Here is a 14,100-nt window from a genome sequence, read left to right as displayed (position 1 = left end):
CAACTATTTCAGTACTTATACATCGTTGGCTTTACCATATTCGGCTTTGCGCATTCCGTATGCAGGTAAAATAAAAAAAAAATAAAACGATTCGGATGCATATATTAAAATTTATAAAGTGTAGTTTTCATAATTTAACAAAAAATCGATATGTACTGTAAAATGTAGACACGTTTTAAGTTTTTATAATTTTGTTATATTTTGGCCTGGAGAGCATCACTTAGAGATTATCATTGTTGACGGACATCTATATCAAATTACATGCTATACTGATATGATTGAACGTAAAATAGTTTATTCATATATACTGCTTTATTGACTGTTCACGATATCTTTACATATCAAGATAATAATGAAAGGACTTAGTACTCAATCATGTGATTTGTTTGCACTTGTCGCATGCTAACATGACTGGTTCAAGTTAGGTAAGCAATTAAGTCAGAAAGTTACTGAATTTCAATACTTGTGACAATGTGAACATCTCCCAATTTTAATATACATGTAACATATCAATTGTTTAAATTGAATCTTGTCTAGAAAAGTTGTAAAGCAATCTGACCTGTAGAACTTAAAGAGTTGATATACAAAAAACAGCCTTCAATTTTTAGACTTGATTCGAATTTACTGCTTGCTTTTAGAGTTCATGAACATTTGTCATTCAAATTGATAATTTCAAGTTGTGGAATTTGTAAATTAGTTCTAGAAAACGCTGAAAATATGCTGTTTTTACAATATAAAAAGTCTTTGGATTCTAAGAACGATTGGTTCATTTTCAACAGAGATAGTTTCGGATCTTTGATAGCAGGAAAAACGTATTTAAATAGAGGCGAAAGATACCAGATCAGGAAATCCGTTTGTTTCCACTCACTTTATATTCATCGTTAGTTTTTGCTGTACGCATTCAGTATCACATACCGTTACTGATAATATAAAACATATTAGTATATGATCTTTCCCATATCAGTTAGGTTATCATTGTTGACATGACGAGATACTGTTTATATATAATAATCTGTCATTCATGTTTACGGCCATCACTAACGTTAATGTGTGACTGGAATAACAAAACGCATGTAGCGCAATATATTTGCTCTGGCAATCTTTGTCATCGAAAGGCATTTTAAAATATCTTGGTTATACTGTGTAATAAGCACTATAGGGAACAGAAATGTTTTGTTTGTTTTGAGAATAGTATACACGATTGTATGCATATGTCTATGTCATTGCTTTATTTGATTTAAAATTTATTTACAAAACAGTACAAGTAGTGAAAAATCTAAGAACTTGTGTGACTATATAAATGTCATAAATCTGTATCTATAGAATAAACGATATCTTTTTTATGCACCAGAAGTGCATTTTTCAGGTAGTCAAATTACTTGTGATTCATCCGATATATATGTAATTGATGGATATACAACACTGCAATATAGGATATTAATTTTAACCAGCCATGTTATATCACTATATGTCACGACTATGTTCTTTTATATTATTGGTAAGTTATCAAATGAAGTTGCTTTTATTGGAACAAAACTTCCTTTCAATATTTTTGCTTCAAAAGATAGCTTAAAATAAAGCGTCGCGTAGCAACTATTACTAGCACACGACATTACTTCTATCATTGCCGGAAAACAATTCTTTTTACAGAGAGTGGTTTTTTTTTTGTTTTTCACAGCAATTGCAAGTTCCAAACTATGTTAGAGATAATTTTAACGTAAAATATGCAATTCACTAGTTGATTGTTCTAAATTTATTACTTTGTTTAAATACAAACATTTTTTTACTAAGTAAACATTTCTGACAGTAGAATTATAGGCTAAGTAGAACGCAAAGAATGATTTCTAATATAACAATGCGACTTTGTGCAATGAAAATAACATGCCATTCTGAATACGGAAATCTCGATATTGAATAACCCGCTAGGATTATTACATATTAGAAAAAACATCTGCTCGTTCACATATACCAATCGTTATGCGCAAATATGAAAAAAAGAAATAACAGTTTTTAGATTTGTAACGTTAATTTAATTTGTTATTTAGATGTGTGTACATGTTACGTTGTCTGAGATTATCGAGGCTCACATAAGAGTCATCAATGCCACGTGTCATGACAATTTACATCACACGAATGATTGTTCTACTTTTACACTTAAAATAGGATATTATAGGTAAGTCGTTTGAAATCATGTTGCTTCTAGAATAAATTTCCGGTTACAAGAGCGCAATTATGCGTAATGCATTTGCCATATGTTACCACTAGTTTGCCGTAGTATTTTCTCAAATACTAAACAAATTAGGGGGAAACGGGTAGCAGTTCCTATTACGAGAAATGCCAGTGTGTCATTACAACTAAAAAATATAATATATGGTCATGCGACAAAAATTGACTTAAAATTCAGTTGAAAAAGATCGTTTCTTTTTTTTCTCCTAATGCATGTAATGACAAAAGCATATTTTTAATTGCTCCGACTTGCAAAAATGGGAAATATTTTCCCTACTTCGTAAAATGTTAATATGATTTTCTGCATTCTTTAAACCTAATTGGATAAGATTTCGATGATATCATTACCAACCAATGATACATAAATGACGGTAGTAATACATGAATTATCAATATTGTTTATTTTACCATGTATCATGATATAGCCCTCTAATTGTGTTCAAACAGTGGGACGAAGTAACTACTTCTTTTTATAACAAAGTTGTGATTAGATTTCAGTTTTTTTTTGTTCTTTGTAGATGCATTGCAGATGATAAATTAATCCCTGGTAATCGTTTCGAATATGACTTTGGAAGGAAATATCAATTCAATACAAGTGCTAAATTTATATTTACTGAAGGATTAGACAAGGTATATTTTATTATAATCTATGGGACATGCTTTTTATGATTATTCAACCGTGTATAATATTGTTTCCTTATTTGATTGTATATTTTGTATAAATTTACAGTCAAAATGATGATTGTATGACCATTATGGTAAATATAACTCATGAAACATACATTGTGATAGTAGAATCCTAAGAAAATATAAAAAATGGGCACGATACGTTACAAAGGTTTGGAATAAAAGACTGACAACAAATCAAATGAAACATGACACGAAAAAGACTTTTACTAATCTGACTTAAACATTTTGAATTAACATTTTAATTCGAAAAAGCTCTACGTTTTGCTTATACGCTAGTTGTTATTTAAATGATTATTATTATTTAAGACTGGTTTTGATTATATAATGGTGGTGGTGATGAACAACAATTTCAAAGGATTCACGCCCGTCACAACGTGCGAGTCAACAAAAGATAAATCACGAGATGAAAATAGAAACTCAACTGTTATCCATACCAAATCGTATTTCAGTGAATCATCTTCTTTCAGGTATATATAATGGAGAGGGAAATGGGGAATATGTCATAGAGACTACAACCCGACCAACGAGTAGATAACAGCCGAGGCTACCAATGGGTCTTTAACACAGTTAGAAGATCCTGCATCTGTCGGCCGGCTTTAGCTGGCCCCTGAATAATATTGTATACTAGTTCAGCGAAAATTAGCGTCGTACTAAACTCCAAAACATATAATTGAACCTAAATAAAAGAAAACAAAAAACAAAACTAACAACGGCCAGAGCGCAACAATGTGACGGGTTTAAACATGTTTTGGAGATGTCAACCCTCCCTCTGTACCTCTTACTAATGAAGAATATTAATAAAATTGAGAATGGAAATGGGGAATGTGTCAAATAGACAACAAGACGCATAGTAAATCCCAGTTACCAGTTAAGAAAAGTCCGAGACAGATGTCAGAATAGGTAACAATAGAAACTTAGCAAAATGACAACGATATAAGGGATTACTAGCAGTTACTGAAGACCTAAACTAAACAGATGAAAAGGGTATGCCTTCATCGTATGAAAATCAAGCACAATCCTTTCCGTTAGTTATTTAGTATTATACCATCATAAAATGTATGAGAAGAACATAGCCCTCATCAGGCCAGCTCGTTTTTAGAATAAATGTGTTTATTTCCGATTCAAATACTATATAAGTAAAACAATGTAAATATCAAAATGTGTCATTCTTAATGAAATGACAACAGTATCGTTAATATATTTTTTCTGGATAAGTCTGTATGAAATTTGGTAGCTTTTGATGTGAATATCGACATTTTGTGCTTTGTAAATAATAATTCCATATAAAATTAAATTTAAAATACCTGAACCTATACGATGTATGTATGTTAATATATTTACGAATAATGTCCTTGCAAGGATTAAAAAATTAAGTAAAAGTTTTCAAATCATTGCCTAAGCTTTATCGAAATAAGTAGAATGAAGCCTTTTGGTAATGAAAATGTGCGACTTTTTTTCAATGGAATCGCAAAATGTGCCTTCTCGGTACAAGAGAATAAAATTGAAGCTTCTTAAACGTTTTTAATTATGACTAAACTATACACTATAGCACGTAAGATAGTTTATATTGGATATTCCGAGCACGTGCATCCTATAACATGTTTAGGAATACAATCTGTGTTCCAGAACTATGTAGCGTATGTTCACAGCAAAATTAAAAACAAATATCAAATATGGATTTTCATTATATTACTTGATGTAACCAAATACGGATAATATATCTCCTTTTTGTTATTGGATGTTTTAATAAAACCTTTAGATTTAGAAAAATAAGATATTCTGTCACTCCTTTAAATTTCAGTTTTGATATAGAAATTAAAACAGTGTGCCAACCGTCCTTTTGTTTTGGATTAAGATGTGAAAAATGTGGTAAGTTCGATCCAGTTTAATAATAAAACGCTTTTAAGTAGTATTGATTAAGGATGTTATTAGTGGATATTTTCTTGTTTTTCAATTTCATTATAACTGAAATTTCGAAGAATTGACCAACTATAAAGTATGGAATTTGCACATTGCTGACGATCGCGTAATGTAGTTGCTTTATATGTTTCAATTTACTTAGCTGTTTACAACTTTATGGAATTTTGGGTCCTTAATGCTCTTTAACATCGTACTGTCTTTCTAACCATAGTGATATGAGCATCACTGATAAGTCTTATGTAGACGGAACGACCATGATACCTCTAATTACTAGTAACGTCATTAGGTCCACGGAAAACGGTTGTTCAATATGTTATCTTTTTTTATTTATTAAATAAACAATTCTAAAAGTTAAAAAACCTATATAATCTGCTGATATCATATTCACTTGCTTCCGTTTAATTTAAAACGAATGTATGTGATTGTAATTCAAAAGCAAAAGCATTTACTAAACTCTGAAAAGATTAAGAATTTATGATTTATGATATTAATAATTTTTTGGGAAATTTGCAGAGAACAACTGTACATGTCGTTCAACATTTACTGTAATAAAACAACATTCCAAATTATGTACGCTTGTATGAAATAAAGTATCACGAATAAATTTTTAAAAAAATACGTTTTTAACCATTGCAGTAAGCTATTTGATTTATTGTAGACGCGATCAGACAATATATTTTATATACTTTATATTGAGAAAAAGTTACTCTTGCATTAACAGCATCCAATCGAATGACAACACAGGACTCCAGTATAGAATACATCACTTCTTACAAAACACCATCTCATTCTTCAAGAAAAGTTACAAGTCGTCACAAAACAACAACTCATTCTTCAAGAAAAGTTACAAGTCGTCACAAAACAACAACTCATTCTTCAAGAAAAGTTACAAGTCGTCACAAAACAACAACCTATTCTATACCAACCGGAAGTGCTGCGAGTCTTGTAAGTTTTGTATATTATTACTAATCAATAATCACAACATTACTTGAAATTAACGTTTAATGCCTTACACGTGTTACAACCAATATCGTGTATACTGAGGAGGGTTGTGAACTAACACTAACTACACGTGTAATAGCCTGTCTACCTCGACATTAGTTGTCTTATGTCATATTTGATTTGTTTTCGATACATGATCTGCGTCGAATAAAAATCGATCTTATGTATTTAAACGTATAATATAAATGTACAAATTCTGATTGTTTTTTTAACATCCAATACGACATAATAGTTGAGTGCTGTTAAAGTTTTTGGAGTTCACATAACAGGTGGGTTTTGTAGAACTTTTGGAGTCTATTACAGGTGAGTGATATATGAGTTTTTAGATTTCACATAACAGGTGAGTGTTGTATGAGTTTTTGGAGCTCACATAACAGTGTGAGTGTTGGATGAGTTTTTAGAGTTCACATAACAGGTGAGTTCTCTATGAGTTTTTGGAGTTCACATAACAAGTGAGTGTTGTATGAGTTTTTGAAATTCACATAACAGGTGAGTGTTGTAAGAGTTTTTGGAATTCACATAACAGGTGTTTGTTGTATAAGTTTTTGGAGTTCATATAACAAATGAGTATTGTATCAGTTTTGGAAATTCACATAACAGTTGGGTGTTGTATGAGTTATCGGAATTCATATAACAGTTTGGTGTTGTATGAAATTTTGGAATTCACATAACAGGTGAGTGTTGTATACGTTTTTGGAGTTCACATAACAAATGAGTGTTGTATAAGTTTTTAGAGTTCACATAACAAATGAGTGTTGTATTAGTTTTTAGAGTTCACATAACAAGTGAGTGTTGTATGAGTTTTTGGAGCTCACATAACAAATGAGTATTGTATAACTTTTTTTTGAATTCACATAACAGTTGGGTGTTGTATGAGTTGTCGGCATTCACATAACAGTTGTTTGTTGTATGAGTTTTTGGAATTCACATAACAGGTGAGTGTTGTTAGAGTTTTTGGAATTCGCATAACAGGTTAGTGTTGTATGAGTTTTTGGAGTTCACATAACAGTGTGAGTGTTGGATAAGTCTTTAGAGTTCGCATAGCAGATGAGTGTTTGTTGAGTTTTTAGAGTTCAAGTAACAGGTGAGTGTTGTATGAGTTTTTGAAATTCACATAACAAGTGAGTTTTGAATACGTTTTTGCAAATTCACATAACAAATGAGTGTTGTACAACTTTTTTGAATTCACATAACAGTTGGGTGTTGTATGAGTTTTCGGAATTTACATAACAGGTGAATGTTGTAAGAGTTTTTGGAATTCACATAACAGGTGAGTGTTGTATAAGTTTTTGGAGTTCACATAACAAATGAGTGTTGTATAAATTTTTAGAGTTCACATATCAAATGAGTGTTGTATGAATTTTTAGAGTTCACATTACAGGTGAGTGCTTTGTATAAGTTTTCGGCATTCACACAACATTTGGGTGTTGTATGAGTTTTTGGAATTCACATAACAGGTGAGTGTTGTATGAGTTTTTGGAGTTCACATAACAGTGTGAGTGTTGGATGAGTCTTAAGAATTCGCATAACAGGTGAATGTTGTATGCGTTTTTGGAGTTCACATAACAAATGAGTGTTCTATAAGTTTTTAGAGTTCACATAACAGGTGAGTATTGTATAACTTTTTTGAATTCACATAACAGTTGGGTGTATTATGAGTTTTCGGAATTCACATAACAGGTGAGTGTTGTAAGAGTTTTTGGAATTCACATAACGGGGTGAGTGTTGTATAAGTTTTTAGAGTTCACATAACAAATGAGTGTTGTATGAGTTTTTAGAGTTCACATAACAAGTGAGTGGTGTATGAGTTTTTGAAGCTCACATAACAAATGAGTATTGTATTACATTTTTTTGAATTCACATAACAGTTGGTTGTTGTATGAGTTGTCGGCATTCACATAACAGTTATTTGTTGTATGAGTTTTTGGAATTCACATAACAGGTGAGTGTTGTTAGAGTTTTTGGAATTCGCATAACAGGTAAGTGTTGTATGAGTTTTTGGAGTTCACATAACAGTGTGAGTGTTGGATAAGTCTTTAGAGTTCGCATAACAGATGTGTGTTTGTTGAGTTTTTAGAGTTCAAATAACAGGTGAGTGTTGTATGAGTTTTTGGAATTCACATAACAGGTGAGTGTTGAATACGTTTTTGGAAATTCACATAACAAATGAGTATTGTATAACTTTTTTGTATTCACATAACAGTTGGGTGTTGTATGAGTTTTCGGAATTTACATAACAGGTGAGTATTGTAAGAGTTTTTTGAATTCACATAACAGGTGAGTGTTGTATAAGTTTTTGGAGTTCACATAACAAATGAGTGTTGTATAAATTTTATGAGTTCACATATCAAATGAGTGTTGTATGAGTTTTTAGAGTTCACATTACAGGTGAGTGTTTTGTATGAGTTTTCGGCATTCACATAACAGTTGGGTGTTGTATGAGTTTTTGGAGTTCACATAACAGTGTGAGTGTTGGATGAGTCTTAAGAGTTCGCATAACAGGTGAATGTTGTATGAGTTTTTGGAGTTCACATAAGAAATGAGTGTTCTATAAGTTTTTAGAGTTCACATAACAAATGAGTGTTGTATGAGTTTTTAGAGCTCACATAACAGGTGAGTGTTGTATGAGTTTTTGGCGTTCACATAACAAATGAGTATTGTATAGTTTTTTGAATTCACATAACAGTTGGGTGTTGCATGAGTTTTCGGAATTCACATAACAGGTGAGTGTTGTAAGAGGTTTTGGAATTCACATAACGGGGTGAGTGTTGTATAATTTTTTGGAGTTCACATAACAAGTGAGTGTTGTATATGTTTTTAAAGTTCACATAACAAATGAGTGTTATATGTGTTTTTAGAGTTCACATAACAGGTGAGTGTTTTGTATGAGTTTTTCGAATTCACATAACATATGCGTGTGGTATAAGTTTTTGGAGTTCACATATCAAATGAGTGTTGTATGAGTTTTTAGAGTTCACATAACAGATGAGTGTTGTATAAGTTTTTGGAATTTACATAACAGTTGGATGTAATTTAAGTTTTTGGAATTTACATAACAGGTGAGTGTTGTATAAGTTTTTGGAGTTCACATGCATGCTACGAAAATAAGAGATGTGCTTTGAATTTTGTCAATAAAACAACTTTTAACAAGAAAACAAACGAAGCATATAAAAGCAATGAAATTCAAATATACAGAAAATGGTTAAGATAGATATAGGAAAATGTGGTGTGAGTTTGCATTCATCATTATGTGATTATCTCACTACTTAAAATTGTTTAGAGTTTGCATTCATCATTATGTGGTTATCTCACTACTTAGAATTGTTCTATGTCGTTTGTGTTTTTATGTTAAATATTTAACCTTTATTTTAGCTGAGTAAAACAGATCAATTTATACTACTCTTGTTGTGCCTGTGGTCTGTGTACTACTTCTGATAACAGTGTACAGATGACACTCATGGTAAATATTACATTAAGAACACTCATTTTTAGCCATGGCTTTGTCAGTTTATTTTCGATTTGTGAGTTTAACTGTACTGCTGGTATCTTGCGTTCCTCTTTCATTGAACTGTCTTCCTTTATTGGATACTGTGAATTCATTATCATTCGTGGATTTCCATGAGACAGGTAAACCACGACATTAAATCTTCAACGAATAGCAAATTTGTATAGGCTTGTTTGCAGATTTCAGAAAATCCTTGTTTGCAGATTTCAGCAAACCCACGAAATTAAATATCATGTACATGTAGTTTTCCTTAATCCACAAAAATAATAGTATCCACAATAACTTGACAATGAGTCATGTAAAAATCTCAATTGTATTAATTGCGTCGATATGCTGTCATCTGTGTAGCATGATCTGCTCACTCTTTCAGGACAACGGCCAGGTTTTTTTTTCTGTTACATCTTGTTCAATTTTTAGCATTACACAGGCACATTTACCACCCATGATATACACACAAAGTCCATTACATGCAAAAGTCATGTGTGAATAATTGCTCAATCTTAAGCATAATGTATAGCATTTAGCCAGACATGGCAGTCTTCTTTGTCATTTTGCTTTTTTAGTTGGACTTCTAATTTTTCCATATGTTTGCGCTTTTGCATACTTTTATCGCCAGCACATTAAAATAAAATTCATATCCAAACGTGTATGATTAGTTGTCAAAGGTACCAGGCTAATGATTTTATACGGCAGACGAGCGTTTCTTCTACATAAAACTCATCAATGATGCTCAAATTAAAATAGTTAGAAAATTAGAAAGCAAATCAAGTATAAAGTTGAATAGCATTGAGGATCTAAAACTCAAAAAAACGCTGTGCCAAAATAGGGTAAGGTAATCTATGCCAAGGATATAAAACATCCTAATTATTTCGAATAATACATACTTTTTACAACATTTCAATTATAAAAATGGCAATATAATTTATATGCATGTCAACACCGAGATGCCGACTACTGGTCTGGTGATTTCATATGCCTGTTTTATATAAGAAAATATAACACAAGTCATCAATATTTAAAATAACACAAATTTAAAATAAAATTTTGAATGTTATCATTGCTAACAGATTAATGTTTGTAAAATATATTTAACATGTGTTTAAGATCAGATCAATACTTTATGTTATGTTCCCTCTAACCACAGATGGCAATCAAAGTATATAAACGAAGCAAATTTTCCCCATGTTAGTCTGTCAAATATCAGAGATACCTCAAACACACACCATAGAATGGATAACAACTGTGATATTTCCAGGCATTTTTCTATGTAGAAACAGGTGGATTACAAATGTATACCAAGTTCTGTAACTTGAATGACGATCGCATAAAATTCCATTATATTGACAACGATGTGTGAACAAAACAAACAGACATAATATGTATACATGTCAAGAATAGGGATACAGCAGTCAACATTGTGTCATTATCTTAATCACTGTAAAATATTTATGTACGACAGACGTAGAAATTTCCGAGTACAGGTGGTGGAGTAATCATAATAACAATTCCGTTAGTATTTAAAGTCGTGCGTGCACGAGAAACGTTATCGACAAAGGTGGAGACCATCTAGCGAGTGGTGTGTACGTATGTGTGTATAGGAATATTAATCTTCAGTATAACAGTTCATGCGTTATACATCACCGTGTAGAACGCCACATGTGGGGTGTCAGCTATGCTTGACACGGGGTGGCAATGTCGAAGCGGAGCAAAACTAACAAAGTAAGTTCAAGTATCAAAATTTCTATTTTTAGAATTCTTAGTACCATAAAATGAATTGCACGGAATGACCTGAAACATAATCTATTTCCTGCAAGTAAAGCAGTCTTTTTTCGTGCTCTGTTTCCTCAAACACCTCTCCCTAGTTTTCCGTGTTGCAGATTTTGAGGCTTCATATGCAAATTTCTGGATAAAACTACTTTAAACGACTTCCTCCCGTATCATTCATATAGAATTTAATTTCTATTATGGAAATTTAACCAAATACCAGCTTCTTACTTAAAATTATTTGATTTTAAAACTAGTTTTTCATCAAAATATGAAGTGTCGCTAAGGGTGTCAGATTTTGCATCTTAAGAGGTAGAAGCTTTCAATAAAACATAGAATAGATATATGCATATAAATCGGTCTTTATCTGATACTTTTTAGTTCAAACACATCTGCTATATTATGATAAGACATTACAAACTGAAGGTACTTCATTTTGCCTGTTTTTTTTTGTTTTTAAGATATGTGCTTTTGATTTCGTAAAAAGTTTAAAACAACTCAAAATACTTTGTTTTAAAGCTGGAAAAAGATTTCTTTTCCCATTTAGTTACTGCCATGGTCAGAAAAAAGTCACGGTTTAGGCTCAATGCACAGAAACATTGAGGAAAATCACAGAGCAGACCTCCGTCAGAAATTAGGTCTGCAAATGACAATTGGCGTTAATCAAGATTTGTGTTTGTAATCAGTGGATTACAGGCGTAATTGTTTCAGCTTACGGAACTTGTAGGAAATGACCTATCTTGTATCAACTCGGTATAATCTAGTGCAAGCGACATAGTTGGAACACAATCATCTTATGTTAATAAAAGAACAGTAGAGATCTCCTATCAAGGAAACCATGACAGACTCGTGGAAAATGATGAAATGTTTCAAAGTTAGAACCAAGATATCCAAAGCAGAGGTCAGATTTCGGGGTATCAACGGCATAGCGATGGAGTGTTGATAGTATCTTTTGGGTTGGAACTGCAAAATTATTTCCTGCGTCTTGGGGATCGGATATCCGCGCTCACACAAGTTTTCTGGAATGTGAACAATACGTTTTGGTCCGTCCATAAAATATTAGAATTTACCTAGAAAAAGTCTGTAACCAGTTTTCCTAAACCTCTTTGTTGTTTCCCGATACCACATTTCCGTTGTTATTCTGTTTGACATAAATCCATGGAAAGAAAGAGAATATTGTCTTAAACTCTTTTTTACCATTTCGATAAAAGATAGAAAATCAGCAGCCAGATTAAGTTTAAAAAAAGTAATCTCTGTTTCAAAATCGTTAATAATAATAGTGTCATCGCCTTCATGTCTCCTTGAAGCTGTATTGTCATTTGATGTGAAAGATTCCGGTGAGTGTGTCAATGGAGAGAGTAATCGAATTTGTTTTAAAGTGTGTGCTTTTTGCGGCTTGCACGAGTGCTTTTGAGAGGAACCTGGTGATGCACTTTCGTGGAGTTTGACTGTTGGTGGCTTCGGCTAAATCTTTTATGGAGGTCTGCTCTGCGATTTTCCTCCATGTTTCTGTGCATTGTGCCTCAACTGTGATTTTTTTTGACCAAGGTAGTAATTAAAAAGGAAAAGAAATCATTTTCCAGCTTTAAAACAAAGTATTTTTAGTCGTTTTAACTTTTTACGAAATCAAAAGCAAATGTCTTAAAAGACAAAAAACAGGCAAAATGAAGTACCTTTAGTCTGTAATGTCTTATCATAATATAGCAGATGTGTTTGAATTAAAAAGTACCAGATAAAGACCGATTTATATGCAAATATATTCTATTTTTATTAAAAGCCTCTACCCCATGAGATGCAAAATCTGACACCCCTAGCGACACTTTATATTTTGATGAAAAAACTAGTTTTAAAACCAATTAATTTTAAGTAAGAAGCATGTATTTGGTTAAATTCCATGATAGGAGTTCAATTCTATATAAATGATACGGAAAGGCGTCGTCTAAAGTAGTTGTTTATCTTGAAATTTGCACATAAAGCCTCAAAATCTGCAACACGGAAAACTAGGAAGAGGTGTTTGAGGAAACAGAAACCGAAAACGACTGCTAATGCTAGCAGGAAATAGATTATGTTTCGAGTCATTCCGTGCAATTCATTATAATTATGGTGCTAAGAATTCTAAAAATAAGAAATTTTGATACTTGAACTTACTTTGTTAGTTTTTCTCCGCTTCGAAATTGCCACCCCGTGTCAAACATAGCCGACGCCCCGCATGTGGCGTTCTACACGGTGTATATGTAGTGTTTATATTTTAATTATGCGCTTCTCTTTTGTAGATTGTATGTTATTTGCATTAACTGGTGTCAGTGTGTGTTATTTAAATAAACTTGTGCCATTTGTGATGAAAACTATTGAGGACATTGGTCTTATACTTTATGTGTTTAATAAGTTTTAAAGATGGTCACGACAGTCTCTACAATGATGTTTGTTTTTATTAATAAAAAATGATTTCACTTTTTGAGATATACGTATTATTTTTCGTGGTTGGTATTAGGCGCACATAGTACATACATGTTTTATTTTCGGTTGAACAGAGTGAATTGAAAAAATAACATCTAAATAGTTAAAAAAATTATATATTGAATTTACTCATGTTTATTGGCAATTTTAAAAAAAAGAGTCAGGATCATAAAATCTGGCAAAATAAATCAACGAAACGATTGAAAATCATGTGTCATATAATTTATTGGATACAGTAAAATTTCCGATAAAAATGTTGGACTAGTATAGTTATTCCAAATAGCTATACATTTTGCCTGTGTGTTTGTTGTTCATAATTCTATTAAACTATACAATAACTTGTATGAAAGAATTTCATGATATCAATGTATAATAGTTTCTTTGTTAGCAGCAATCCTCTATCAATGAAATTTCAAAGGTTACAAGCCCGTCATAACGTTTGAGTCAACGAAAGATAGATCACAAAATGAAAATAGAAACTCAACTGTAATTCATACCAAATCATATTTCAGTCAATCATCTTTGTTCAGGTACAT

The 14,100-nt window shown here is 31.9% G+C and overlaps 1 protein-coding gene across 3 annotated transcripts; it reads left to right on the top strand.

The window, feature by feature from the left end:
• Nucleotides 1-1,330: 1,330 nt before the first annotated feature.
• LOC139528831 (uncharacterized) lies at nucleotides 1,331-13,562 on the top strand. 3 transcript variants are annotated; one of them, XM_071325053.1, is made up of 8 exons: nucleotides 1,331-1,498; nucleotides 2,046-2,173; nucleotides 2,745-2,856; nucleotides 3,223-3,383; nucleotides 4,718-4,786; nucleotides 5,676-5,781; nucleotides 9,211-9,298; nucleotides 13,381-13,562. In XM_071325053.1, the coding sequence occupies exons 1-7, from the start codon at nucleotides 1,454-1,456 to the stop codon at nucleotides 9,271-9,273; spliced, it is 684 nt and encodes a 227-aa protein (XP_071181154.1). In that variant the 5' UTR covers nucleotides 1,331-1,453; the 3' UTR covers nucleotides 9,274-9,298; nucleotides 13,381-13,562. The 3 variants fall into 3 exon arrangements, with proteins under 3 accessions (XP_071181154.1, XP_071181153.1, XP_071181152.1); XM_071325052.1 differs by having other exon boundaries at nucleotides 5,634-5,781; XM_071325051.1 differs by having other exon boundaries at nucleotides 1,332-1,498; nucleotides 4,718-4,785; nucleotides 5,558-5,781.
• Nucleotides 13,563-14,100: the final 538 nt, after the last annotated feature.

This window comes from Mytilus edulis, chromosome 6 (assembly GCF_963676685.1).
Source record: "Mytilus edulis chromosome 6, xbMytEdul2.2, whole genome shotgun sequence".
Taxonomy (NCBI): domain Eukaryota; kingdom Metazoa; phylum Mollusca; class Bivalvia; order Mytilida; family Mytilidae; genus Mytilus; species Mytilus edulis.
Note: the sequence above shows the minus strand (reverse complement) of the source record. Positions and strands in the feature narration are given on the sequence as shown.